We start from the raw sequence: 27,723 nt of genomic DNA on the forward strand, positions 1-27,723 counted from the left end.
AATGAGAATGAGAATGAGAATGAGAATGAGAATGAGAATGAGAATGAGAATGAGAATGAGAATGAGAATGAGAATGAGAATGAGAATGAGAATGAAGAAGATGGAGAATGATGGGGAGAGAGAGATCTGGAGTGGCTGGGGCCTTCCATGCTCCACACTTGGCACACCTGGTGCACCTGGGGGCAGTTGCTGACGTAAGTTGCTGCTGCTAGGTCCCTGAGGGCAGGCCAGTGGAAATGCCTGATTGCTAACAATATCAAAGGCTACTATGGCATTAGTCACTGGTGAGACTTGGGATTTTAAGCTCAATCTGTTGGAAGGGACAGAGAAGCTCTGTTTGTATAGGGTACTTTCTGTTACCTCTCGAAACCCCAGAGGGCGGTGGCTTACAACCACTTGTACTTCACCACAATTCTCCAAATTGTCTGGAAAGTTCTTTTGGGTCATTTTGATCCATAAATCTGAATCAGCTGGCAAGTCTTTTGGTACCAGATGGTCTACACTGCCCACACTGGTGTATCCACTGATAGAAGGCCAATGGCTGTGACCACAGGGGCTATTGGGCCCAGTGTTTCTTGCTATCCAGTAACTATCCCAAGTTTTTTTTCACATGATAGTCACAGAATCTCCAGTAGCAATGAGAAAGAGCAGCCTTACGGCCAAGAACGTCCAAATCTCTGCGGGTGCTACATTTACTACAGTTCTGTTGTCCAATGTGGATGACAGGACCAAGCTCATCGTCCAACACCATCACAGCAGGAAACACAGCAGCAAGCACCAGGCTTAGTGATCGAACAGTGGAGAGCTCACATCTTGAACCACCGTCAAGAATCAGAGAAAGCAAACTGAGCATGGCAACAATGGAAACCTCAAAGTCCATGTTGAGTGATTCACTTCCCCCAGCAAGGTTATACCTCCTAAACCTACCAAAATAGGGCCACCAACTGGGGACCAAATATTCAAGTGTCAGAGTCCATGAGGGCCATTCTCATTCAAACCATCACGGGACCTCATCCCTGATTCTCCATCTCTTAGTAGCTATTGACCCTCCTATAGCTCTTCTTCTAGGAGTGGGTCTTGTGAGATTTCCCCATCCACATTGCATGTAGCATTTCTAGAGAGAGGTGCATATGTAAAACAATAAAATAATTAGAGAAGAGGGGGTCATGAATTTGAAAAGAAGTGGGAAGGCTGTGGGAGGAACTGGAGGGGGGGGAAGGGGAGGGGTAGAAATAATGTAAATATAGTACTCGAATATAAAATTTCAAAATAAAAAAATTTTAAAACCACAGTAACACCATCTCCAAAAACCTTAAGTCTTCCAATCTCAACATACTCAAGAAGTTTTGTGTTTTTTTTTCCAATACGAAATGGAGGCAGGGGAGCAAAACGTGGTGATCCATATCCTTTGCCTTGCTCAAGGCCCACACTCCTGGGCTGTTCTCTTGTTAGATCTAGGCAGCAGAGGACTCACCTTGCCTTCTCTCCACTTTCAACAAAGTAAGGCCTCAAGGAGAGAGCTGGCTGTGGACAGAGGAAGATAGCAGCTGCACTTGGGAAATGAGGGGAAGACTTGATAGCACTGAGGAAAAGCCAGCAAGCAGCCAAGGCCAGGACCAGTAAACTTTCTCCAACATACAGGAACCATATTCTCTGCCAACAGCTTCCCTCCCTGGTGCCTCCTTGAGGATCTTGACTTATGGTGCCACTGTTCTGTTTTCTAGCATATAGCAGACCATATCCATAGCCTTAGCCTAGCCCATTCCACTTCACTGGCCTGGGCATCTACGAATGCACGCATGCACGCACACATTCATGCATACTAGTCTTTTACCATCCTGGTCTACAGGAAGCTATGGATACATGGATGCAGTTGCTGGTGTTTTATACTAACTGGAAGAATTTCAACAAAGCATACCCTTTCCTCAAATCCTACCCTCTGTTTAATGTTCTCTTTACCTGGTACCTTAGGGCTGCTATTGGTGTGGTGAAACACCATAACCAAAAGCAAGTTGGGAAGAAAAGGGTTTCTTTCAGCTTACTACTTTCAGGCCACACTCCATCGATGAGGGAAGGCAGGGCAGGGACCCAAGGCAAGGAACCAAGAGACAGGACCTGCCGCAGAAGGAAAGTAGCTTACTGGCTAGCTCTGCTTGCATAAGCAGCTCAGGACCACTTGCCCAGGGGTGGCACCGTCCCCCATGGGATGGGCCTTCCCACATCATCTATCAATCAAGACAATACCCCAGAGATTTGCCGGGGGCCCAATTTCACAGAAGCATTTTCTCAGTTAAGATTCTCTCTTCCCAGAAATGGCTAGGTTTGACAAAAATTAGCCTGGGTAAAACAACTTCCCTTATGAAGACAAAACCTTCTATTTTGATTGCAGAATTCTAAGGTAAGGTACCAGAGTATATTTCCACCTTGGCAGGCACATCAGTGAAAAACCAAGGTCAAAGCTGAGTACCCAGTACTCCGAGCTCAGGCAGTCTGAGGAAATCACTGCGCCTGGGGGTTATTGATTTGCTCTGGAAAAAGTTGGTTCTCAGATAGACTTTTTGTGTCTAGTGTGTTCTGAGGCCACAAGAAAGAGTGATTCTCTGAGTGGGTTCATTGTTCATACTGAAGAACCTTGACTGGCATGTTTGCTTGTGTAAAGATTTATTTATTTTGTGTATGTAAGTACACTGTAGCTGTCCTCAGACACACCAGAAGACTGCATCAGATCCCATTAAATGGTCGTGCACCACCATGTGGTTGCTGGGAATTGAACTCGGGACCTCTGGAAGAACAGACAGTGCTCTTACCCGCTGAGACATCTCTCCGCTGAGACATCTCTGGCTCCAACTAGTATATATATACATAGTTTTATTATATATATATATATATATATATATATATATATATATATATATATATATACATATATGTGTGAGATACATATAAACTTACTCTGTCTGTGGGTAGGGGAGCAGGGCGGGGGGAAGGGTATAGGAAACTTTCAGGATAGCATTTGAAATGTAAATAATATATATATCTAATAAAAAAGGTTATATATATATATAACCTTTTTTATTAGATATTTTCTTTATTTACATTTCAAATGCTATCCTGAAAGTTTCCTATACCCTTCCCCCCGCCCTGCTCCCCTACCCACACACTCCCACTACTTGGCCCTGGCCTTCCCCTGTGCTAGGTCATATAAAGTTTGCAAGACCAAGGGGCCTCTTTTCCCAATGATGGCCGATTAGGCCATCTTCTGCTACATATGCAGCTAGACACAAGCTCTGGGGGTACTGGTTAGTTCATATTGTTGTTCCACCTATATAGTTGCAGCCCCCTTCAGCTCCTTGGGTACTTTCTCTAGCTCCTCCATTGGGGGCTCTGTGTTCCATCCAATAGCTGACTGTAAGCATCCACTTCTGTGTTTGCCAGGCACTGGCATAGCCTCATAAGAGACCGCTATATCAGGGTCCCTTCAACAAAATCTTGCTGGCATGTGCATTAGTATCTGGGTTTGGTGGCTGATGATGGGATGGATTCCCGGGTGGGGTAGTTTCTGGATAGTCCATCCTTTCATCTTAGCTCCAAACTTTGTCTCTGTAACTCCTTTCATGGGTATTTTGTTCCCTATTTTAGGGAGGAATGAAGTATCCATCCGTTGGTCTTCCTTCTTCTTGGTTTTCTTGTGTTTTGCAAATTGTGTCTTGGGTATTCTAAGTTTCTGGCCTAATATCCGCTTATCAGTGAGTGCATATCTAGTGACTTCTTTTGTGATTGGGTTACCTCACTAAGGATGATATCCTCCAGATACATCCATTTGCCCAAGAATTTCATAAATTCATTGTTTTTAATAGCTNAGTAGTACTCCATTGTGTAAATGGATACATTTTCTGTATCCATTCCTCTATTGAGGGACATCTGGGCTCTTTCCAGCTTCTGGCTATTATAGATCAGGCTGCTATGAACATAGTGGAGCATGTATCCTTATTACCAGTTGGACAACTAGTATATTTTTATGACGAGTCTTTTGGTGAAGTTTTATCTAGTTTCTTTTTCTTTCTTTCTTCCTTTCTCTCTCTCTCTCTCTCTCTCTCTCTCTCTCTCTCTCTCTCTCTCCCTCCCCTCTCTCTTTCTCTCCCCTTCCTTCCTCCCTCCCTCCCTTCCTTCTTTCTCTCTCTTTCTCTCTTTCTTCCTTTCCTTCCTTCTTCTCTTTCTCTCTCTCCCCTCCCTCTTTCATCATTCTCTTCCTTCCTTCCTTCCTTCCTTCCTTCCTTCCTTCCTTCCTTTTCTCTCTCTCTCTCTTTCTTTCTTTCTTTCTCTCTCTCTATCCCCTCCCTCTCTTTCTTCATTTCTCTCTCTTTCTTTCTTTCTTTCTTTCTTTCTTTCTTTCTTTCTTTCTTTCTTTCTTTCTTTCTTTCCCCCCCTCTCTCTTTATTTCTCTCTTTCTTCATTTCTCTCTCTTTCTTCCTTTCCTTCCTTCTTCTCTTTCTCTCTCTCCCCTCCCTCTCTTTCATCTTTCTTTCTTTCTTTCTTTCTTTCTTTCTTTCTTTCTTTCTTTCTTTCTTTCTTTTTCTTTCTTTCTCTCTTTCTCTCTTTCTGAAAAAGTCGTAGCTGTGGCAGTGTTGCTCGGCCTACATTAGGTGTCTTGCACTGCCCCCGACCCCCACCCCACTTTAGGCCAATGTTGACTCCCTGGAGCCTCAGTGGACCCATCCATCAAGTGAAGGTAAAGGTAGGTGTGGAGATGAAAAGACCAAACATACATCAGTATCACATGCCAATCCTTAGGTCTTAGTATGTTGCAGGGCATTAGCCAGTTTTGTCTCTGAAAGGAATATTAAATATCCGTCTTCTCTATCAGCTCCTATGCAATTATAATACCTGTGCTTAGGACAAGGAATTCAGATCTTTTATCTCTCCCACCCAGTAAGACATTTTAATAGCACCAACCCAGTAAGTTCATACGAAGCCCCTGCTACATTCTCAGATTAAAGTCATTGACTCCCTTCCACCTTCATTTCTCTAGCTCTGATTTTAAAAAACTATCCAATCTTGAGAGCCTGAAGTCAGAGCCCAGCCAATGGAAAAAAGACAGTTGCCGCCATCAAGTGGACTTCCTGTCTCTGTGCCTTCATTCTCTGTAAATCACCCTCCTGAGAAAGAGTGACATTTTGCCTTGTTGCGATGCTCCTGTTGGAGTGGTGGGCTCTGTCTTTGGGACCTCAAAGTTATTTCTGACAGTCTCTAACTTAGCAAGCCTATGTCACAATTCCTTATCTTATGATTCTGAATATGGTTGCCATCTTTAACAATAATAATTATTGATGTCATTTATTGTTTCTGCCACACTCCTTCCCATTTAGCTCCTGAGTAAACAACACAAAGACATCAGAATTTATTAACAAGCTAAAAACCTAAACTGGGCAGGTTCCGACACTATGACAACCCAGTGAGGCTATTAATAACCAGATGAATATACCACTGCTTGCCAACTGAGTCTTGTTCTGTTTCATGTGTGGTCTCAGGGTGAGCTTCTCTTGGCCCTGTGATCATGGGCCATCCTGCCTCATGGAATCTTACTTCTTCCCCTACCATTTTCCTTCTCCTCGTGGTCCCTACCTGAGACCCCCTACTCCATCTCAAGTTCTGCCTTCCTCTTTCTCCTCCCCAGGGTTGGGCTCTAAGCCTTTTATTGTCCAAGTAGAGATTGGGGAGAATTCTTTACAGCACATTGGTCAATACAATGCCCATGTCTAGACTGAAATGTGACCTTGGGACACAGAACAAGCATCTGAATACACAGTGCCTGAGACCAACTCCAACAAATAATCTCTTTTCAGCATGTTTCATTCTAGTCCTTGTAGGGCAAACATGTTTTTTTTTTCCACATCTTAAAATTATTCTTTGACAAATCCTAATTCTACCATCAAACATTTTTCTCAGTAGATTGCCGTTGGCAAATTTTCCTCTGCTACAAATGCCAGTTAAGTTATTGAAGACACACATAGGGTTTGCGTTTTTATAATTTCTGCAAGAGCAGAATGAACACTCTAGTCTTCTGAGTTAGGTGGAGCCAGACCCTAAGGCAATGAGGTTGGAGAGAAATCCCTTGTCAGAATCGGTACCCACTAGGAAAAGAAATACGAAGCAAGCCAAACCTAGCAGAGAGAGACTTTCATTGCGCCCTTTCCAGTTATAAGCCGCAAGATAATGAAGGAAGGTAATTCTGAAAGCTTTATGTCAGTTTTAATGGTCCCTCAAGCACTAAGAAAGATAACAGTCAATGGATGGTGTCCATAAGAATTTTTCTCCTTTTCCCCTGACAGCCATTGATAGGATCGTTTTGTATTTGTAATGGCTGTCACTGAAGCATGGAGAAATGGCCCAGTAAGGCCAGAGAATGAGGACAACTTCCCTGTCAGGATTTCTGTTGTCATCCCTATGGCAATAATAGTTACTACAGTTCTCGTTCTGTTTTTCTATGGCATGTCTATTTTGTGGAGCTTAAGGTTATAGGATTTGGGTTTCATAAAATCACACTAGCATAAAACTATGCTTTCTAATCCTTCAAGAAGAACATTTGATAAAACTATTCAGCAGGATGGAAATAATTACCGATGCAGGTCACTTGACTAATTATTGATGGAATACTAACAGCTCTTCAGAGGGGTTCAGATACACTACAATCCGTTTGATTCATTTTCCTTCTCTCTCCTCCCTTTTCCTTCCTTCCCTTCCCCAATCTGCCCCTCCCGTCCCACTGCTAGCTTTTTTCTTCCCAAGGACCAGACTTAGAGTTGGGCAGGTATGTAAATTAACTGCAAATGAGCTCTCAAAATCCTTTGGTAGTTTCTCTTCATTATCCACAATGAAAGGAGAAGGAGAGGAGTCGGTTTTCTCAATCATCTATGTCACGGCCTCATCGCCTCCCACGGCGCTGTGCATAGTGTTAAATCTCATCTTTACTAGCTTTCCGACCGACAGAATTAGGGATGTCAAATCCTTCCAAGGTTCGATGGTGTGAATGAAGCCAGACTGGAGATGCTTGTGTGAATGTTATCAAATGTGAGATGAACAAGCTCAAAGAAGGACAGGCAGCAGAAGACAAAGAAAGTGGGTGGAGAAAGGGGATTAAAAGTACGTGCAAAAAAAAAAAAAAAAAAGAAAGAAAAAAAAAAGAGAAAACAACAAAAAAAGAAAAAAAACAAAGAAAAAAAAAAGTACGTGCAAAAAGGAACAAAACTAGAGGCTGAACGTAAAGAGGAAAATAAAAGAAGCAGAGCACTGCAAAAGTGAATGCCGAGACCTTGATAGACTGTGCAAGTACGGAAGCTTGGACTACAGCCCCCAGAATTCCTCGCAGCACCGCGGGCCAAGACGTCAGTCTCCTAGGCAACGCGTATAAACAAGATGGCGGCCTTCGAGCGAAATCCCTCGCGATGGCAAGGGACCCGTTTCCGGCGGGGTTTGGGCGCCTCTCGCATAGTAGCCCAGGCGATACTGTCGCTCACAGAAAAAGATCGTCAGAAACGTTGGCCTACTTTTCCCATGGGAATGAAGTCAAAAGGGACTTTCAGAAGCGCCTCCTCCTACCTCCTCCACCAGCTCATCCACCGCTCTCATGAGGTAGAAGCGGAGCAAGAAGAGCAGCAACAGGAGGAAGGGGAATCCGAACAGTCAGAGGAGTCCGAAATGCAGAATTTGGAGGTGTGCCTCCCCCCACCCCTAACCCGCACCCCAGTCTCAGGCATCCTCCAGCCGCACAGCCTGGCTGGCTCAGCGGCAGCTTGCTTCTGCATTCCTCCCGCCCTGGGTTCAGCCCACTCCCTTCTGACCAGAGGCAAGGGCTTTTCTCTGCTGCTTATTTCTATTCCCCCATTTCTGATGTGCTTCACCTCCTGTCTTGGAGGAAGAGGGTGAAACCCTCCAAAGATTTCCTTTCTTTTCATAGTTTCTTATGTGTCAGATTACACACTGTTATTATGAAAAAAAAAAATCGGTGTACCAGTATGGGTTTAATGCTTTCAGAATTACGCATTGACAAGATTATGCATTATTACAAAATAGGCAAGCGTTGGTTTTTTTTTTTTTTATATTCAAAATATGTCTCTCTGATCTTAAGTACTTCTGGGCCATTCATCTTTCTTCCTCCAGGGTGGTAAAAAAAAAAAATCCAAATGCTCTGCTGAAGACGAAATAACTTATAAGTTTTATATGTTACTTCTATTAGGGGTATTTATGTGCCTCTTTAAGCACTCCCTCTCTTTCTGGTTAAGAAGGAAGCCACAGCATGATCAGAGAGAGCCAGCTCGCCCTCAGCCCGGAGAGTTTGACTTATGGGACGTGTTCCCACCAATCTTAACTATTTTTCTACAGACCGTTTCCTAATCTGATTCCACTTCCCTTCCACACTTGACTTTATCCCCACATACCGTCCTTCCTCATCTCCCTTCACTTCCTTCCACCTTGCATTCTCTTACTCCTAGCTATTGGCTTCTATTTATTGTGCTTTTTCAAAATCGTAGGTTGATCTGTTGCCCTCTCATCCCCAGTTAGGCTTTTCTCTGTCTTCCCTACTCAGATCCAACATTCCTTGATTTCACTTCTTGCCTTTTTTTTTGCTCCTCCCTTCTTTTCCCTCGGCTTCCTCACAAGCCACCTTTCTCCCCTTGTCAAACATGGCTCCTGTTTGCCTTCTTTCTTGTCCTCCTGCCTCTGACCTCCCGCTACTCCACTTCTGCCCTCCTTTCCCTGGGCTCTTGTCTCTAATGCCCTTTCCTGCACTTGGAATATTTGGCCCATTTCCCCCCCCCCCCCCTCATTCCTCTTTTTGTCTTTCCTAGTCCACATCTTTCTTCCTGGGCTAGTTCCATTCTAACGCTGCTCGAAGTTGGCTATAGCAGTGTGCTCACCGTGGCACTCTTGCCATTCTCTCCCTGCACTGAGAGACAGAAGTAGGGTGATTGTCGTGAGTTAGAGGTCAGCCTGGTCTATACATCCAGTTCCTGATTAGCTAGAAACACTGATAGAACCACACAGTGAGACCTTGCCTTAAAACACGACAACAATAAGGATGATGATGATGATGATGATGATGGTGGTGATACTGATGATGAAGATAATGATAACAAACAACCAAAAAGGCCATCATTTATTTTATTCTCCCTTTGTTGGTTAATTTTCCACCTTCAGCAGTGACTACCACAAACCGTAGCTGTGTTTGTGCTCTTTTGAAATGTTTGTATGGTTTCCACCACCTTCCACCCCAGAGGAATTCACAAATGAACCACCAGCAGTACTTACGATTCTAATTAGCACAGGCTCCTTGGATATGAGTTCATTAGTGCCGTCATTAATCTGTCTTCAGGATGCCATTAACAAGCCGTTAGAAGGGGTCCATCCAACTGGCCGCCCCTTTCTGGTTTGGAGACTATGTTGAGAGAAAGTTCATTATTTCCTCCAGTTATATTCTAAATATTGTTACTGACTTTTCACGGTATTACGTTTTAAAATGTGGAATGAACTGAAAAGTTGTAAAGAACTATACGTTTGTGTTGAATGGTTGATTTCCATTATCTTACCCTGGTTCCAAGTAATAACGTGGTGGCCATATCCAGCAGTGCAGCCTGCTTCAGACTCCAGAAGCCCTAATGAATTTAAGGGAAGCAGCTGAACTTGTTTGGAGCTGTTTTGGAGTTGTTTAGAGCACAGCCTTTGGGATGAAAGGCTTGTGGCTAGGACGTGGGCTAGCCTTTGGTTAGTACCAAGATTCTGAATAAGTTATTTAGCTTATAAGGGGCTTAAGGATCCTCTCTGTCTCGTAAGAGAATGGCTTTTCATGTAAAGACACTTGCTGCCAAGCTCGACGACCTGAGTTCAGTCCCCTTGACCCACGTAGTGGGAGAAGAGACTTGATTGTCCAACGTTGTCCTATGACATCCACATGTGTGCCGTGGTGTGTGCGCATGTACATGAATACACATAAACATACAAAGCATAGTAAAAATCCCAAACACTTAGCATAATAGAGTCCTGATACTAAAAACAGTAATTTAGGCATTTCTAATTGCTACCTGTAGCTTGTGAAGTGGTTTTAGCCTTATTGAACGAACATTTACTGAACAATTGCTTAATAGGAAGCACTCTTTGACCGTGTCTTGATCCAAAATTTGGTGCATGAAAACTTCCCATTGCCGGAACCAGTAATTCAATGTGAGTCACAGTGCCTATTCACTGGGATAGTTATAGACTCCAGATTTAGTAAGAGACTACCGTAAAGTTTTCAGTATAATATCTGCTGGATAGAGTAGTAGGCTCTTAGAAGTTACAGATGGAATAAGTAAGTGATAGCAGCAGTTAGAAGATGATGATGTGACTGAGATGTGACTGAAGACAGCCATGGTCCGTGCTCTCAGAGTGACATATGAGTACGCCACAGCAGGCAGCACCTGGAGTTTCATATACAGAGGCAGGAGCAGCTGCACTCAGGAGTAACACGGAAGAGCAGACCAAGGAGCTGAAGCTAAGGTAGGGCTAGGCTCAGAGCTGTGCACGGACACCCACTTGATACTGTAAGCAGTTCTCTGATGACCAGGTATATTTAGATGAGAGGGTGGTAGGTATTCTAGCAGTATCTATAGGGGAGCGGGGAGATTCTGGACTAAGGGAGTGCTTGGAACATTAAGTAGGTTAAAGACAAAACACTTAAGATGAGACCAACACTAATTGAGTGTCAGAGACCTGGGGTGAGTCTACGGTCACTGTCACTGTGAGATACCATGGACAGTGGGGGATACTGCGTCATTGCAAAGGGACTCAGAGACAGACATTTCTATATATTAAGGAATTGGGTTTAAGAATCATATGACTGGAAATCGGGGAAGAGGGTTCACAGTGGCAGCGGAAGCTGTGGCTTTCATAGCACTAGGTCTATGAAATAGGCCAGGAAGGAAGGGAGGGAAAGCAAGGGAGAGGAGGGGAGGTGGGAAGGACAGCAGTATAGGAAAACAGATTTGTCACTGATGTGCAGGTGAAGACAAGTGTGAGAAGGGACCAGTCCAGAGGTGTAGGAGAAGAAGAGCTACATGCTAGCTGGATGATCACGCTCAGCCAGGGCGAGGACATCTCCAGAACAAGGAAGTGGGTGATGCTGCCAATAGATCGAATGGGAAGAGGCCTGTTTGCCTGTTGGCAGAAAGGTCTGATACGTCTTCCAGGAACCTCCTTGGCTTAGGAATCTGAGAGAACGCTGGCAGTTTTACCCACCCGATGTCCACAGCTGTGGTGACCAACAGGCCTTCCGGAATAAGTAAGGAAATGGAGTGGTGTGAGGTCAGGTGACCTCTGGAGCTCTGGGTGGGAAGTTTGGGAGGAAGGCAGGACCCCTCCACCCCCACTCCCTCCTAGGTTTTATAAGACACTTCATGCACAGGCATGAATGTCGTCCCCACTTGTGAGCAGTGTGGCAGGCGTGGGACTTCTGCACACTAGACTTTTATTGACACATTTGATGTGTCCCAGACACCATGCCAAGGGCTTTCTATACATTGTTTCTTTAATTCTCCTTAAAATATTAAAAATAAGGAATAGGAGAGAAGTGACAGTCCTCCTAATTTCCTAGCTCTCCTAGCTGGACCCATGAAGGCACTATGAGGAAAAGTGAGGATGAGCAGGTTAACACAGACTAAGGGTACAAGTGTGGTGGGTTTTAATATTACATGCATCGGGGTATCATAGGAAAAGATGTTTTTAAACCTTCTCTTACAGTTGTTTGTTTGTTTGTTTGTTTTTGTAATGGTCCTCACCAGTTGCAAAGCAAAGTTTTCCTTGTTGAGGGGTGAAGACTCCATTTCTCTGTGGGTTCAAGGACAGATGTTTATAGATCATTGTCAGGGACTATGCTGGGTTAGTAAATGAGCGGTTGTAGATTCCCCTCCAATAACCACCATTTAACAAGCACTGAATAATTAGCTAGATGTCCAGGACCAGTCCGGGGGAGAGGTTGGAGAGATGGTTCAGTGGTTAAGAGCACTGGCTGTTCTTCCACGGGACCCAGGTTTGATTTCTAACCCCTACACTGTGGCTCCTAATCTTATCTGTACCTCCATTTCCAGGGGGCTCCAAAGCCCTTTTCTGACTTCCAAAGGTACCAGATAAGTATGCGGTACACAGACTTAAAAGCAAACAAGAAAACCATGCAGATAAAATTAAACAAGCAAATGAATCCTACCAATGAAGTATGAAAGGGTCTGGAGAGGCGACTTAGGAGTTCAGAGTTGCTCTTGCCGAGGCTCCTGCTCTCTCTGGTTCCCAGAAAGCAACTGGTGACTCATCACCATCCATAACTCCAATTCCAGGGGCTCCAACACCCTCTCTGTCCTCCTCAGGCACTGAATGCCTATGGAGCCTGTACATACGTGCAGACAAAACACTCCTACATATAAAATCAATAAGTGTCAAAGAAATCTATTATAATTATTTATCCAGGCATGTGCCACACACCTGGAGGTCAGACAGCAACTTGTAGGCATTTGCTCTCTCCTGCTGCCATGGGGGGTTCGGGTCCTCAAGCTTAGAGGCAAGTGCCTCCACCTACTGAGTCAGTCATCCTGCCGATCTGGAAACCATTTTGATGTGAGATGTTGAGAGTTTGCACACCATGCTAACTGGGGAAGGGGAGAGGGGATGTGGGCCGCTTAAAGGGATGGGGAGGGGGCAAATGCTTTTATGGAAAGACACATGGGCTCTCTTAGGACAGTTGGGAGATTTGAGAGCTGGTGACCCAGCCTGCCTCACTGTGGTGTCAGCCTCTCTTTGCTCCTGTGATAAGGGTCAGTCTCCCCCAGCTGATGAAACTCCCGGGGAGGGGATTTATAACAATCGAGTTCCTTTTGAAGGATCTGCTTCTCTGTAGATAAAAGCAGTTCAGAGAAAGTCTCTCCTTGGCGGGCGTTTGCTGGGTTTTCAAGTGCCTTCAGCTCCAAACAATCAATACAGCAAACGCAGCCTACTTTGGAGGGATGGTGTGTCTAGAACAGCTTTAAAGAAGAACACACTTTCTATTTATAGGTGGAGAAATGAGGTTCAGAGAAAGCTTTGCCCTCCCCCCAAGTCACATGACAGAGGTTGTGGGGTTCAAACTGAGCCCACCTGACTCCAATACAACATGCACTATCTCCATGCAGGCAGTATTCCCCCGGGGACAGCCTCCTTGGACACTAATATGAGTCTGTATACTTAGGTCCTGAGGACCAACAGCGAACAGCAGCCCTGGCTCCCAGGTTAATAAAGAACTAACGAGCAGATGTTTTGCATCGAAGTTCATATGCTTGCTCTTCATGGTTAAGTACTTTATGTCAGCGTGGCTGCCATGGTGACCGTTTTCTGTCATCTTGCTGATGTCAGTGTCCGTGCTGGCCATTGCAGAGTTCAAGGTATAGGAGTCGTGCAACATGGATCAGCGTGTCTGCCATCACTGGAGAACTGCCTTGCCCATCCACTGACTGTAGACCAAGGGCAAGCTTTCTCATGGAAGCGACCCACTAAATCATCTTGTAAATTAGATGAATCTTACAGAATCAGCAACCAGGAAGTGAGCTGAGGACTTGGTTTGTTCAGCAAGAATACCAGATTTCAAGACATTACTGCCTTTGTTTGATGCAAACATCTACTGAGGGGCGGGCAAGCAGCCCAGTGCAGAATCACAGACAGACTGACTTTTCATTCCAGCTCTGTCACCCACCACAGTGTCAATTTGAGCGGGGTAACTTCTAAGTCTTAGTTACTTAAATTGGAGATAAGAGTGCTGCCTCAGGGCTGTCAGAAGGATTAGCAGGTTGGTAGCACAGGGCCACCAACACTCATGTCCCTATGGCTCCTGTGCTCTCCCAGCATTGGACACCACAAGGAAGTGGCACGTGACAAGTCGGTAGCAGCAAGGCACAGCTTTGATGAGCATTTACTTAACTGTATATAGTATTACATGTCTCACACACACACACACACACACACACACACACAAACACACACAAACACACACACACATGGCCTTTTCTCTGGAAGCTTGTCGGAGCCTGGCGGTCAGTTAATGGGAACCATGACTGGGGAGTGAGGATGATCATAGGAAAGGCAGGAAGAAGATGCAGGTGACAGAGATGGGAGAGCTGTTGGTCAATACCATGCCAGCAACGAGTGTATTCTCTCAGTGTCTCTTAAAGGCAAGGAACAGAAAGCATGGCCAATTCCAGGAAGATAAACAATGACCACAGATGCTTATGCAGTGACTTTATGGTACCCACTATCTATGTTTGACTAAGGCCTTTCCCTTCAGGCTGGGATAGTCTCTCAAGGATGTATGTATAAGTGGAGGAACTTGTCAAGGTATGACTCGCGTCTCAATTAAAAACAAAGACAGATGCCAGCATGCTCATTCATGATTAATCACAAGCAAGCTATCAGCCAAAGTTGACTCCGGAAGTGCTCCCCCACAGAAGCTGGGTAGGATGAGGTAGACAGTTGCCTTTCTAATGCAAGTTCTTTGTCCACCATTCTCTTCCCACAGGACGAGTATGACGGGATCCTGAGGGAGGAGAATGTGGCTGAGGCACTCACTGGATTGGGGTGGTCAGGCCGTGGCACGGAGCAGGTTTACCTCAACCTGAATCTGTCGGTGAGTATGACAGGATCACTGTAGGCTGGCGAATTGGGCAGATGATGTTCATCTTCTTTGGCATTCACGTGGTGGCAGCAGAGCTCAGGGTCTCACGTCGGCCAGAGCTGAGCGATGAGAGATGTGCCCGTGAATGGCAGACTTCAGGGAGCTTCGCTGTCCGGCTGTCAGCTCCCCTAATTCTTCTGTTTTTATCCTCCTCTGCACCCTCTTTCATCCTAAGTAGTCTATATTATAGCAATCAATGCTTTCTTCGGGAGGTTGAATCTGGATGTGTAAAACCAATCAAAAACTCTGTAAGAATTTTCGCTCTGATCAGCCAAAGCTGAGCTAAACTCTAGCTGAATCCCAGGGAGCCGAGTATTATTGATTTCTCCCTGAAGTATGTCAAGAAGTAAGTAGCCCTGAGCTGTCTTTTATTTTCATAAAGATGCCTATCATTAAAGCAAAAAAAAAAAATCTATTGTTATCCATCAATTTTCAAGATTTCAACCCTCGCCAGCGAGTAGTAGCATAGGGTCTCCGCTCCACTTTGACTGTGAGGGGCTGCCAGAGCTGACCACCACCACTACAGCTTCTCTGCTGTTGCCCGTAGTCCTGGAAAAATAGTTTAGTTCTTTTTGCTTCCATTAAAAAAAAAAAAAAAAGTCAAGGGGTTGGTGCAATGGCTCATGGGTAAAGTGCTTGAGGTGCAAGTGTGAAGGCTGGAGTTCAGATCTTGGTCATGCTGGTGTGTCAGCCTGGTCAAGATGAAATCCTGAGCTCCAGCTTCAGTCAGGGCTATGGTTCAGTATACCAGGTGAAATGCAAGTAAGACAGCTCTCTCTCTCTCTCTCTCTCTCTCTCTCTCTCTCTCTCTCTCTCTCTCTCTCTCTTTCTCTCTCTCTCACACACACACACACACATACACACCTCTATACACACGTGCACCCATACCTGCACAACTGTGCACTCTACATGTACGTAAAGGAAAGCACATTGAACTTTTACTATAGCTCTCTGGTTTGCTTCATTCCCAACGGAAAGGGTGTTCTGCCCTGGATTTGAACAAATAAACCACCCAAGGACTAGTTAAGTGTGGTCCCTGGTGCTGGCTTCATAGCATGTCCATCAGCATATGACGGCCATAGTCACCATGTCTAACCTTCTGTGGGTGTCCCAGGCACTCAGGTGTGACATCTGGGGAGTGCCCTGTACACACACAGCACTGTGTGAGCCATTGAGATGCTGCTGTTCTTGCAGCCAGTACAGCCCCGTGAAGGGCCATTTCCACCAATAGTCTACTTATATATGTAGAGCTATGCCTTAGGCTGGTCTGCTAACAAAAGCAACCCTTTGAATCTTATTTTAGCCAGAGGGAGGGAGCTTAACTCATTTTGCCCCTGTCCTCCTTACTGTTGAGATATTACATGTTAAATTACTTAGCCTCAAAAACCTGTCTCAATGAGTACACTTTCTGGTTCAGTATCTTACTTATGTTATAGATAATAATAATACTATAACAACACCAACACCAACAATGTATTATTATTTATTTGACTCCACTAATTACTTGCATACATATCTTCTCTCCTGCCAGAGTCAGGAGGCATAGCAGAGCTCTGTCCCTCCCTGTTTTCTCAGCCCCTCCCTGTTTTCTCATCACCATGGTGATGTACACAGTGGGCACTCTGTGGTTTGCCACTTGCAGCAACCATCACTCCCCACATGAGAACCTGCTTTCAAATGACTATTAGAGTCATTTTTTTGTTTTTGTTTTTTGTATGTTTTGTTTTCTGTTTGTGTTTTTGTTTTTTACTGCTTGAGACAGAATGACATATACCACTAGTATAAGTCTCTATGCCAAGGGATCAGATTCCCCTCCTAAGTCCACCTGAACTTCCTTTGAGTACCGTTTTCTGGTATGAATTTTGGACAGAGACTCCGCAGAGTCACACAGTCGGATGCTGCAGCTCCCAGGGTGTTCTGTCACCCCAGACTTGGCCACACGCCTCTCTGTGCGTCTCTCTGTAGCGTGTGTTAGTGATATCCTCATATCACTAGGGCATGGGATGTCCCCTTAAGACTTCATTTAAACTCCCAGTGTTTGCTTTTCTTCAGCTGGATGAAAACGTGGTCTTTATTGCTATAACTTTTATTTCAAACCCCGCCCTAACAGTTCTCACAAACCGCTTATCTTTTCAACAGATTTGCTCTTGCTGATAACACTAATTTCTTACGCTGATAAATTATTTTTTCTTCTTTTTGAGTCCGGGTCTTATTGGGTAGCCTTGGCTGGCTTCAGACTCACAGAGATTCACCTGCCTCTGCCTTGATTAAAAGCCTGCACCACTATACCTGACAGACTAGCATTTCCTATGAAAGAATACTTCTTTTGGTGGGATCTGTAGTCCACTTTGGAGTCCCATTAGTAGTGGGTCTTAGGTTTCATTTCTCTCTTCTATACTTTTGAAAGAAATTCTGAGTTTCTTTCCACCAGTGTTGTTTCTAGATATTGCAGGAAGGCTCATACAAACAGGAGTCGCCAAATTAATGCCCCTCCCCCTCTTCTTCCAATCAGCACTGTGAGTTGGTCGACATCAGCATTCTGTGTGGCTATGTTCACCTGCAGAAGTTGAATCTTTCGGGAAACAGAATCGAAGGTACGTGATTGTCGGTTGAGGAGATTGATCACGGAGCTAGTACAGACATTTACAGGCTGCATATGGAACTTAATGTAGTTTAATAATACTGAATTTGATGTGAGTGATTTGTAGATCAATTTACATATTGATTCACTGTTGTCCAGGGAGGGATGGAGGGAGGGAGGGAGGGAGGGAGGGAGCGAGCGAGCACGATGACCCCCCAGTGGAGAGAAGCGAGGTCTTCAGTGTTTTGAACTGGGGCAGGCATCCAGGGAGCCTCACGGCCGGCCGTCATCCTTGCAGACTGTTTGATGATGCCTTTTATTTGTTTGTTTTTGTTCATCTCTCATACATCGTATCCTGACCACCATACCTTCCTTTTCCACAGTCTCTCCCCCTCCCCTCTCTCCCAGGCCCACCCCCCTTGGCCTCCCCAAAGAAAAGATCAGGCCCTCCTGGTATGGACAACACTCTTAAACCTTATCAGCTCAGATGGATCAGCCTTCCCCACCCGCCCTTCTGGCTTGCTTTTGCGTTTCCACCCTAGCCAGCTCCTCTTACTTTTCCTGTCTAAATACCAGGGCTTCCCAGAGTCATCCTTCCCCGGCTCCATGTGCTCTGCTGGCTCTCCTGACCACGCGTCTGCAGGCCGGCCCTTGTATTTATCAGTAGACTTTCCTTCTTCACACTTAAGGAATGTAGTCCTGTAACTGTCAGGTTTTCTTCATAGCCCGGTCCTTGTTTCTGGTTTTCTGATCTTTGATGGAACAGTGTCCATTTTTTCCGTTAGATTCCTAGAGATACAAGGGAAAACCTACTTCTGACCCACTTTCCCCACTGAGCGACCTTCTGCTTGCCTCTTTTTACCTGCCTTAGCGGAAACCATAATACAGGACGATGGTCTCTCCACTGCAGTTCCCAGCCCCCTCAGCTGGCCCTGACAATCAGAGCTCAGGCACTGAGTGCTGGGAAGCGCTGGGCTCTTTCAGATAGCCCTGCTCAAAAGCCTGGTGCGTTGTTTTTCAAGTTTTAGGAAACTCACTTTAGGAAACTGCCAACAGATGCACGAGTACTGAGGCTGCGGAGTAACACGCAGTGACCTTGTTCTCTGTGACCCTCCCTGCCCCTCTTCCTCCGAGTTACTTCAAAGCTAATCCTACCACTAGGAACGCATTTTAGCCGTTATGGGCAGCGGTGGTCTGCCCACCTGACGCCTCCGAGGTTGATTATGCTCTGCCCACCCCACGTGTCCACGGTCGCTTTTCCACCTTTACTGAATAAGAAATTGCAGCCTTGAGGGAGGCTCCGACCGTGCTCAATGCCAGAGACTTAGCTTCGTGCCCTGAAGCTCACCACACACTCCTCTCTGCGAAGATCACTCCTCTGGTTCTGCAAGACCCACTGTATTAAATTCATTGGGAGTCTGAGACTCTGCCAGTGTTGTGTCGGGATTGCAGGAGGACTGACGTCAGTCTTACAGGTACCCTGAGGTAGACCACATTTTGACTTTCAACAGACTCACTTGTGCTAGAGTGGGAGCTGTTAGCACACAGGTTGCTGAACCCCACCTGCAGAGTTTCCCACTCAGTGGAACTGGGGGGAAGGGTTGAGAATTTACATTTGCAGTAAGGGAGGGTGAGGCTGATGCTGGTGGTCCAGAACCCCTGGTGTAGACGTAAGGTGCTCCTGCCATCTGGTGGACAAAGAGGTTACTGCACCAAGGAGGGACGACATAGAAGTTAGCAAGCCAGGGACTGACTGTTTCTGTCACAGTGTACGATTGTCTGTGTGACAGTGAGTACAGAGTATGAGATATATTTACCATCTTGCTATATCTGTCCAAATATTAGCTGATGCTTCTACTCTAAAACAGATATGTGACTGGCATTAAGGACGAACCCCAGCAGGAGTTCAGGGGCTCAGTGGAAGCTAATAGAATTGAGACCATGCTTAACAGACATGCAGCTGGCTGCAGAATGGGCACGTTATGGGCTGATAGGTTTATGGGCTGATAGGTATAAACTGTTAAGTGTCTGACTTCCCCATCGGGTTTGTCTCACAGGCAACCTTCCTTGGTTGGCCCGTTGACTTCCAACAAAGTGTTAATACCCAGTGAATTACCTCTTTGAGAAATGCTTGCAACTGCAGTATTGTTTGATCCAGAGAAGTAAAGTAGAAGTTGGTGAGATTTTTCTGGCTTCCCAGACTCTTGATCAGGCATATTAACTGACTTTCTGTTTCGGTGATAAATTCTATGACCAAAGCAACTTACAGAAGAAAGAGTTTATGTTAAGGTTCCAGAGGGTTAGAGCCCATAGTGACAGAGACATCCTACAGCAGGCATGGCAACCACAGTGGGAGCTGAGAGTGGAGCGCTCACATTTGGAACCTCAGGCAGGAAGCAGAGTGGACTGGGGATGGTGCGTGGCCTGCCCCCAGTGACACACTTCCTACAGCCAGCCCCACCTCCCATACCTACCCAAACAGCTGCTAGCTGGAGAACAAACATTCAGATGCCCGAGACTGGGGGACTATTTCCTGCTCAAACCATCACAAAATGTAGGAGGGCAGAGCCATCTCTCACAGCCCGCCAACCCTGCCCAAGACAGCTGGCATGCCCCCGCCTCTCTGCATGTGTCCGTGCCACTTGGCCTGGCTTTGCCTGCTGTTGGCACGGCTGTCGTTGGTTTGTCATTTCCTTCAGACTGAGAGAAGGGGTGCTATCACCACACCTCTTTCTGGTGGAGAATGAGTCTCTTGTACGGTAAGGCTAGAACGTCTACTGTGTGGATTCCTTCATTCCGGTGCCCAGAATGCCTGGGCCGCAACAAAGGATGGCAAACGCTGGCTCCCAGCCCCAGCTCGCCTGTAATTCTGTTACTTGTGAACTCCATTAGAGCAGAGTTCTCCTTAGCATCACGTTTGGGGCTCTCTGCTTGGGATGAAATGCAGAGCTCAGATGTGCTTTTGAACCAATCCAGAGTCAAGGCACAATAACAAGCAATGATCTAAATCACCTCGAATAATTAATGAGATTTAGGATTAAGTCCAACTACAACAAAATTGAATTTGCAACTGAGACTTCCCTAATTGTGGTATTTCCAATCTTCTGAAAAGACCTAATTCAGTCATTTAGGAGCTAATTATCAAGAGGATTATCTAAGGCTTTACAGTCTCTCATCCCGTCCTGTAAGGCTGGCAATATTTGAAGCCCTCAGGGGTTAGCAGATTGTGGGAAAATAAGTGGGGCCATGCAAGGGGCCGCAACCACTGGCTACTCAGGCATCCTAGAGATGCAGGAGATGGAGGGAATGGGTAGGGCCTGGGGGAGAAAGAGAAATCGCTGATTCTTTAAGTCAGCTCATACTGTGTTGGATACTGTTAGGACCTATCAGAACGAAGTGTGTCCTGTGCTGCTTCTACCTGTTATTTACCCTCCACCTTCCCCTATACCCTGGATGTGCCTGCTCTTCTCTGTTCTACTTCACGGGCTAGAGAAATGGCTCGGCGCTTAAGAGCACTGACTGCTCTTCCAGAGGTCCTGAGTTCAATTCCCAGCAACCACGTGGTGGCTCACAACCATCTGTAATGGGATCTGATGCCCTCTTCTGGTATGTCTGAGGACAGGGACAGTGTACTCAGATACATTAAAAAAAAAAAAAAAAAAATCTTTGAGAAAAAAGAAGTACTTCACGCATTCCTGATTTTATTAATTTGACTCAGCTGAAATATTAGAGATGTGCTTGTACCTGTCATAATTAAAAATTATTCCAACATGGGCCATGTTTCACTCCTTTGATCCCAGCTCTTGGAAGTCAGAGGCAGGTGGATTCCTCTAAGTTCAAGGCCAGCCTGGTCTATAGGGAGTTCCAGGACAGCCAGGGCTACACAGTGAGATCCTGTCTGGGGAAAAAAAATGTATGTGTTCTGATATAACGTGCTTAATGGCTTTTCCTAGTATCTTACTGGTTTGCCGTTTTTGCCCCCAGATTTGTCTTGCGTGAGCTGCATGCCGTATCTTCTAGAACTAAATGCTTCTCAGAACAAGCTGACTACCTTCTTCAATTTCAAACCACCCCAAAATCTCAAGGTATACTTATCAATACATTAATCACATCCGGTAAGTGGTTGCCACCGCACTTGAACAGTGTAGAGAGAGCTAACGGAGAGGGCGGATGCAGACTAGGAGTGTGTGTGTCTGCACTGGAACACAGACAGGTGTCTGTGTTGCCAGCTTTGCCAAAAGATGCTCCACCAACATATCCTTGAGAGCTTTGCTGAAAACTTACGTTCAAAGAGCAGCTTCCTTCTGTTTTCTTGGACATATGTCTTATTTCGTCTTGTCTCGTCTCTTCTCTTCTCTTCTCTTCTCTTCTCTTCTCTTCTCTTCTCTTCTCTTCTCTTCTCTTCTCTTCTTTTTGTTTCTTTTTGGATTTTCAAGACAGGGGTTCTCTGTGTAGCTCTGGTTGTCCTGGAACTCACTCTGTAGACCAGGCTGGCCTCAAACTTGTAGAACTCTGTCTGCCTCTGCCCTCAAAGTACCTGAGACTAAAGGTGTTTACCACCACCCACCCACCCACCCACCCACCCACCCATTTTATTTTCTTAGATTAAAAATAGGATTTTAATTGATTATTATTTCTTTGGTTTGGAGAGGTACGTCTTGTTGTGCCGTTCCAGTTGGCTTCGAACTCCTTCCCATCCATCCTGCCTCGGGCTCCCGGAAGCTGGGAGCTCAGGCATGAGCCACCACACACAACACCTTTGCTCTAAGTAGCCATGGCTATTGTGTTTCTTTTGTTACAGCAGCATAATTCTATCTGGAAAAAGTGATGACATTTTCCTCGGTGCACACTCTGTCCTCTTGCCTATCCAACTTTGGCTTTTTAGGGAAACGATGCTTTTATTACGGTTCGGCTGGCTCAGCCCAGATAGTCATCACGTTCAGCAATGCAAGCTCTCTCAGTGCTGGCGGCTGGCTGCTTTTGTTCCCCTCAGTGTTTGATGGCAGCCTGCAGTACAGCAGTACAGCACGCGTGGGAGCAGCAGCAGGCAGCACCCTGTGCTGTTAGAGCCCCTGCAAGCCTGTGTAGGCTCCCGTGTAACCTGGGAGGTCAGACCTCCATAGAGAGCCTTTGGCAGCAGTTGGCATCGCAGCTTCCAGTAAGGCCTGGATAGCAGGGTTCCTTTCTCTCAGCCTTTGATGGTGGCTAGTGCTAGAATTTCCAGGGCGTGCGGTAGCTGACTCTGGACCCTAAAGACTTGACAGGGCTCTGGAACTCTTCAGTGACAGTGGCCAGCTGTTTCCGTTCTCTGGCTCTTCCAGCCTTCCAGTCTCTGTCGGCTTTAGCCTCTGCTCCCTGTCTCCCCTAGTTTCTTCAGTCACTCTGTTCCTGCTCTGGCGGTTCTCTCAGCCAGCCATGCTGCCTCTTCTTCGGCAATCATGCAGCCCAATGCCCTGCCACCTTTTGTAACTTGGCTTGTTAGCTGTGCAGCGATTGCTTCGATGCTTCTGCTATCACCGCTGCTGGCTGTCTCTGTTGCTGCTTTCTTCACGTCCCTGGCTCACCCCCAGAGAAGTCTTTGCTGGACCTGCTGCTGCATGTAACAGTGGAGCCAGCACAGGAGCGGGTCTCTCAGCCAGCTTGCTCCTGGAACCTCAACAACCTGCTCATTGAGCCAGAGAAGGAGTGTTGGACCAATCACAGCTCACCTTGCATGCAAATGAAGGGTTGTGTTTGCACCAATGAACAGCCTTCTTACTTTCCCACCAGTTAGAGCAGTCTTCCAGCCAGGCCATCAGGGAAGTGAGCCTCCTCTAACCTAGGTGGAGATGATGGCAAGGCCGTCCAGAGTTGTGAGGACAAAAACAAACAAGCAAAAAGGTATGAAAAATTGAAGCAGCCCTGGGTGAAGCTGTGCCTTTTGCAAGGCTTCTATGGGATGCTTAAAATGGCTGGGGCTGCATATGGATTGGCTGGCTGGCTGCCTAACGTTTCTTTTGTCAAGGTGGCCGGGCATCACAAGAGAGTCAGACAGCTGTCAGTTAGGGGGCCAGATTGGACTGTCCCCTACCTCTTACCTTGCTTACAGAAAAACATCCACCAGAAGGAATGCTTACGAGAAGAATTTTATGAACTTACAATCGACATGCCTGTGATTTTAAACAGAGCTTAACAGAGCTGACCACCTGAGCAGTGTCCCAGAGAGAGGCGGGGACCACCTCCTCACCACCTCCATGTTTGTCTCCTGCTCTTGCTTTTGAGCTTGTTCTTTGAAGGCAGGAGTGAACCAAGTACAGATTGGGTTTGGGGAAGAGCTAGCTATGTGTGGAGAGCCGTTTCCTCTGCTCGCAGGGGTGCCCAGGCCACCCGCCTTTCTAACTGGGCAGTTTGGTGGGAGCTGTGTCTGAGCTCGAGCTTCCTGGTCCAGCTGGCTGTCAGGACGGCTGCAGCATGCATGGGCTGTGTTGTGAGAGGTCACAGGGTACTGGTTCCTAGGCCTTGCACCACTGGGATCACTTGGGGGAACTTGGATCCCATTGCCAAAATATCTGATTTAAGAGGCTCAAGGAAAGGCCTGGGGTTTTTGACTTGCTAAATGACCCCCAGATGAGCCCAATATTCTAACCAATTGGAGAACCATTGTCCAAGAACGTGGGCTAAGCTTCCTTCTGTTAGTCTTAAATATTTAACAAAAACATTATTTTAAGGAATGAATGGACAACTCTTACCTTTTATTTTAGATTTATTTTGTTTATAAACCTAGTTAACTTAGATCCAAAGTCTTCTACTTAGGCCTGGACCAAAATGAAAGTCTATTTGGAATCAAGAGTTTGGCATTCTCCATACTGACGTCAAAACACTGTGGTCTCTTCTGTAGTTTCCAGTCATTCTGTCATTCTGCTTTGATCAACACACATGCACACTCACACACACATGCGCACACACAGACAGACAGACACACATTGACAGAGACAGACACAGTCACAGAGACAGATAGACACACAGACACACACAGAGGCAGACACACAAACACAGACAGACACACACACACAGAGACAGACACACACATACAGAGACAGACAGACAGACACACACATACAGAGACAGACACACACATAGACACAAATACACACAGATTCTCTGTCTCTGTCTCCCTCCCCCCCTCTCTCTCCTCCTCTCCTCCCCCTCTCTCCTGGGCAATATTCCTTTGTCCAGAGAGGCCACATCAGATGCCTGTCTGTCCTCAGCAGGGGCTCCATATCAGGAGCTGCATTTGCAGAGTTACACAGCTCAGTCTCCTCAGCTGCCCTTTTTGCTTTGCATCCCATGGAAGTAGGTCACAGGAGAAGCCTGACCACTCCCCTCAGATGTTATTCTAGAAGTTTCTTCTCACCCCAATCCCCTCTCCAGAAGACCTTGCAAGTCAACCAAACAAACCACGTGTTCCACCTTCAGGGGTCTAACTTCTTGGAGAATTTATATCCGGTCTCCCAGAGAAGTGCTCGCTGTGTGCCAGACTGCCTCCAATGAGGTCTGTCCAATGCTAGGACACCTGCATAGTCCCACGCTAAGGCTTTCTGCTGGCTTCAGTACATTGTCTTATTTAATCCAACAAAGCTGCCCATCTGCAGATGAAAACACCAAAGCACAAAATGGTTAAGAGTCTTACTTAAGCTGTGGAGGGAGACAGCTTAAGGACCCACTAAGAGTCCAGAGTTCACCGTTTTCTATAAAACAAGCTGAACTAGAACTCCCTCTCACACTTAAGAAGACTGGCTTCTTTCCCCTTTAACACTGACGAAGCTTGTGTCATCAACAAGAGAAAACATGCATTTCCTTTGTAAGGGGCAGAACTTTGTACTTACATGTTTGTGTTACTTGAAACATTTTGATCTCAGGGCTGAAGAGCTGGCACAGTGGTTGAAATAAATAACTTTTCATGTCTTAGTAGGTGAAACTGTTAATTTGATTTGGTGGGTGTGTTCTATGAACTGTAGGTTTCAATGGGAGTCATAGGGGAAAAAAATAACCTTTTAAAATGGCTCGAAAGCCTAATATCACTGATACATAGAAGACATTGTTGACATTCAGCCTTGACTAAGGCATGTGTGCATGCTGTGCTATGGCACAAGAATGGAAGCACCTGTTGTACAGAAGGCCTTACAATGAGTTCACTTCCAGTCTGTCACTATCACATAAAAGCAAAAGGAGTGAATATTGACCTCTGTTTCTGCCATGCCACCTTGGCCGATGTCACCAAGCCTTTTCCATGTCCCCCATGTGTGCAGGCCTCAGTTTCCATTTGGATTCATGTTGTCGAAACAGTGTTTGATGTCACACTCTCCTTCTCCCGGCGCTGCACAACACTTGCTCGTTGACGGCGTAGTCCTCCCTTCCTGTTATGTCTGTAACTGTCCCGGCCAGTGGTCTATTCTTGCCTTACAGTGCTTTCTAGGATTTAGTCCACGAAACCATTATCTTAGTTTGGGGGAGGTGCAGTCACTGACTTAAAGTGCACAAGAGGGGCTGTGTTTATTCAGTATCTGCCTGATGACTTTCCAGAAGGAGATTGTAACATCCTCATGGAGTGTTCAATATATTGTTTCAAATTCTTGAGTTTTCTTGCTATTTAAAAAAATTTTTTTTTTTGTTTTTTGTTTTGACAATAAATGAAATTAGGCAAGGCTATTTATTTAATTGGTTAGTTTGTTTTTAGTCTCATTCTAGACTAGGGTCAATGGATGTTGCTGACAAATGCCTGTCTAAATGACTCATCTTGAGAAAGGATATTAAGCAGAAGCCTGAGGGCTCATAAGAACTGCTGCCCGGACAGTCAGGGGTGGCATGTGACAATGTCTGGCAGACAGAAGAAGAAGATGCGCATGCACAGGCGGGAAGTGAATGTGGTCTGCTGGGTATTAGAGAAAACTGGAGACATGGTGCTATGGGTGAAGCTGAACTGAATCCTGAGGAAGACCAAGGAAGCTTGGAGTACAGCTAAGAAGGAAAGAGTGGGTGGGGCACGGCGGCGCACACCTTTAATCCCAGCACTGGAGGCAGAGGCAGGCAGATCTCTGAGTTCGAGGCCAGCCTGGTCTATTGGTGAGTGAGACCCTGGAGGCTACAGGAGGGAGGGAGAGGGAGGATCAGATTGTGGATCAATCCTCCGGGCCTTGAGGAAGACTTTCCCCTCAGCTCCATCTCAAGATGGTGACAGTTACAGGGTCCAGGTTAGAAAAGACAGACAAAAAAACAAACAAACCAACAACACAAGACAGAGAGGGGGATGCCTGCCGGGTTTGACTCTAGTGCTCCTGCAGGAGTCGATTCTACATCTGTGTCCAGAGCCATGGGTCTTCTTTTCTGCTTTTAAACACTTTGGTGAGCCTGATGGGAGACAACATGTAACTGTCTTTCTCTTTTTGTCACCAGAAGGTAGATTTTTCCTCCAACCTGATTTCTGAGATGTACGACCTGTCAGCATACCATACTCTCACTCAACTAATTTTGGACAGTATCCTTTGAATGTGGGAAGGGGAGACTATGGTGAGTGGCCCCACTGAAGAGGCTGTCACAGACGACACAGAAAGGCACCAGAGAAGTGATTCCTGGAAGAGTGTGACTCACGTAACTAAGAATAGGCAGTCATAAAACAAAGATTGTTCTTGACTCTTGAACTAAAAAAGTTCTGTATAAGGAACATGTTTCTTCAGATTTACTTAAGCTTTTGTCTTATTTTATACAAATTCAGAGTCTGAGAATCTAGATTTATCATCAGGAAAATTAATAGTTATTCTACAGAGGAATTCATACTTCTGCTTTTAAATAAAAGCAAGGTGTCTTAGTATTTTTTACCTATCTGTCTGTCTGTCTATCTATCTATCTAATCTAACTAATCTATCTAATCTATCTATCTATTGTCTATGTATTCATCCATCCATCTATCTACCTACCTTCCTACCTACCTATCTGTGTTAGTGATTAAACTGGGGACATGCTTGGTTAAGTGCTCTACCACAGACCTATACCTCCAGCCCTTTGAGTATATTTAAAACATGTTTAACGCAAAACAAAAGAAAAGCCCAGTTTTTGATGTGCAGGTTCCTCCAGGATCATGCATGCATGCATGCATTGCATGAGTTAGGCTCCCATGCAGACAGAATGCCAACTTCAGCTTGTGGCACCTGAAGAGTTAACTGAGGATCTGTGACTCTAATGAGCTTGAGTCGTCTTTACTCCAGGGACTGATGCTCTCTGGGCAATCAGAGAGCAATGCCTTCTGTTGCTCAGCAAGTATCTTCCTCTCCACTTGAGAATTGGGGGGAGGGGGCAGAGTGGAGGGTGAGTTGGTTACCCCTGAGTGTCTCATTCCAGGGATGAAGCAACAGCCTGTTTGTGTAAGTCTGAGACTTCAGAAGTGGAG

At 45.8% G+C, this 27,723-nt stretch overlaps 1 protein-coding gene across 1 annotated transcript in view; it reads left to right on the forward strand.

Annotated features, from left to right (window-relative positions):
• The first annotated feature begins 7,410 nt into the window (after positions 1-7,410).
• Lrguk (leucine rich repeats and guanylate kinase domain containing) overlaps positions 7,411-27,723 on the forward strand; it is a 110,110-nt gene continuing 89,797 nt past the window's right edge. The window contains exons 1-5 of the mRNA XM_021191105.1: positions 7,411-7,710; positions 14,564-14,671; positions 17,232-17,313; positions 21,285-21,385; positions 26,733-26,814. Of these exons, the coding sequence (XP_021046764.1) occupies positions 7,414-7,710; positions 14,564-14,671; positions 17,232-17,313; positions 21,285-21,385; positions 26,733-26,814 (670 nt within the window). The 5' untranslated portion in view covers positions 7,411-7,413. The remainder of the gene's footprint in view (positions 7,711-14,563; positions 14,672-17,231; positions 17,314-21,284; positions 21,386-26,732; positions 26,815-27,723) is intronic.

This window comes from Mus pahari, chromosome 2 (genome assembly GCF_900095145.1).
Source record: "Mus pahari chromosome 2, PAHARI_EIJ_v1.1, whole genome shotgun sequence".
NCBI classification, from domain to species: domain Eukaryota; kingdom Metazoa; phylum Chordata; class Mammalia; order Rodentia; family Muridae; genus Mus; species Mus pahari.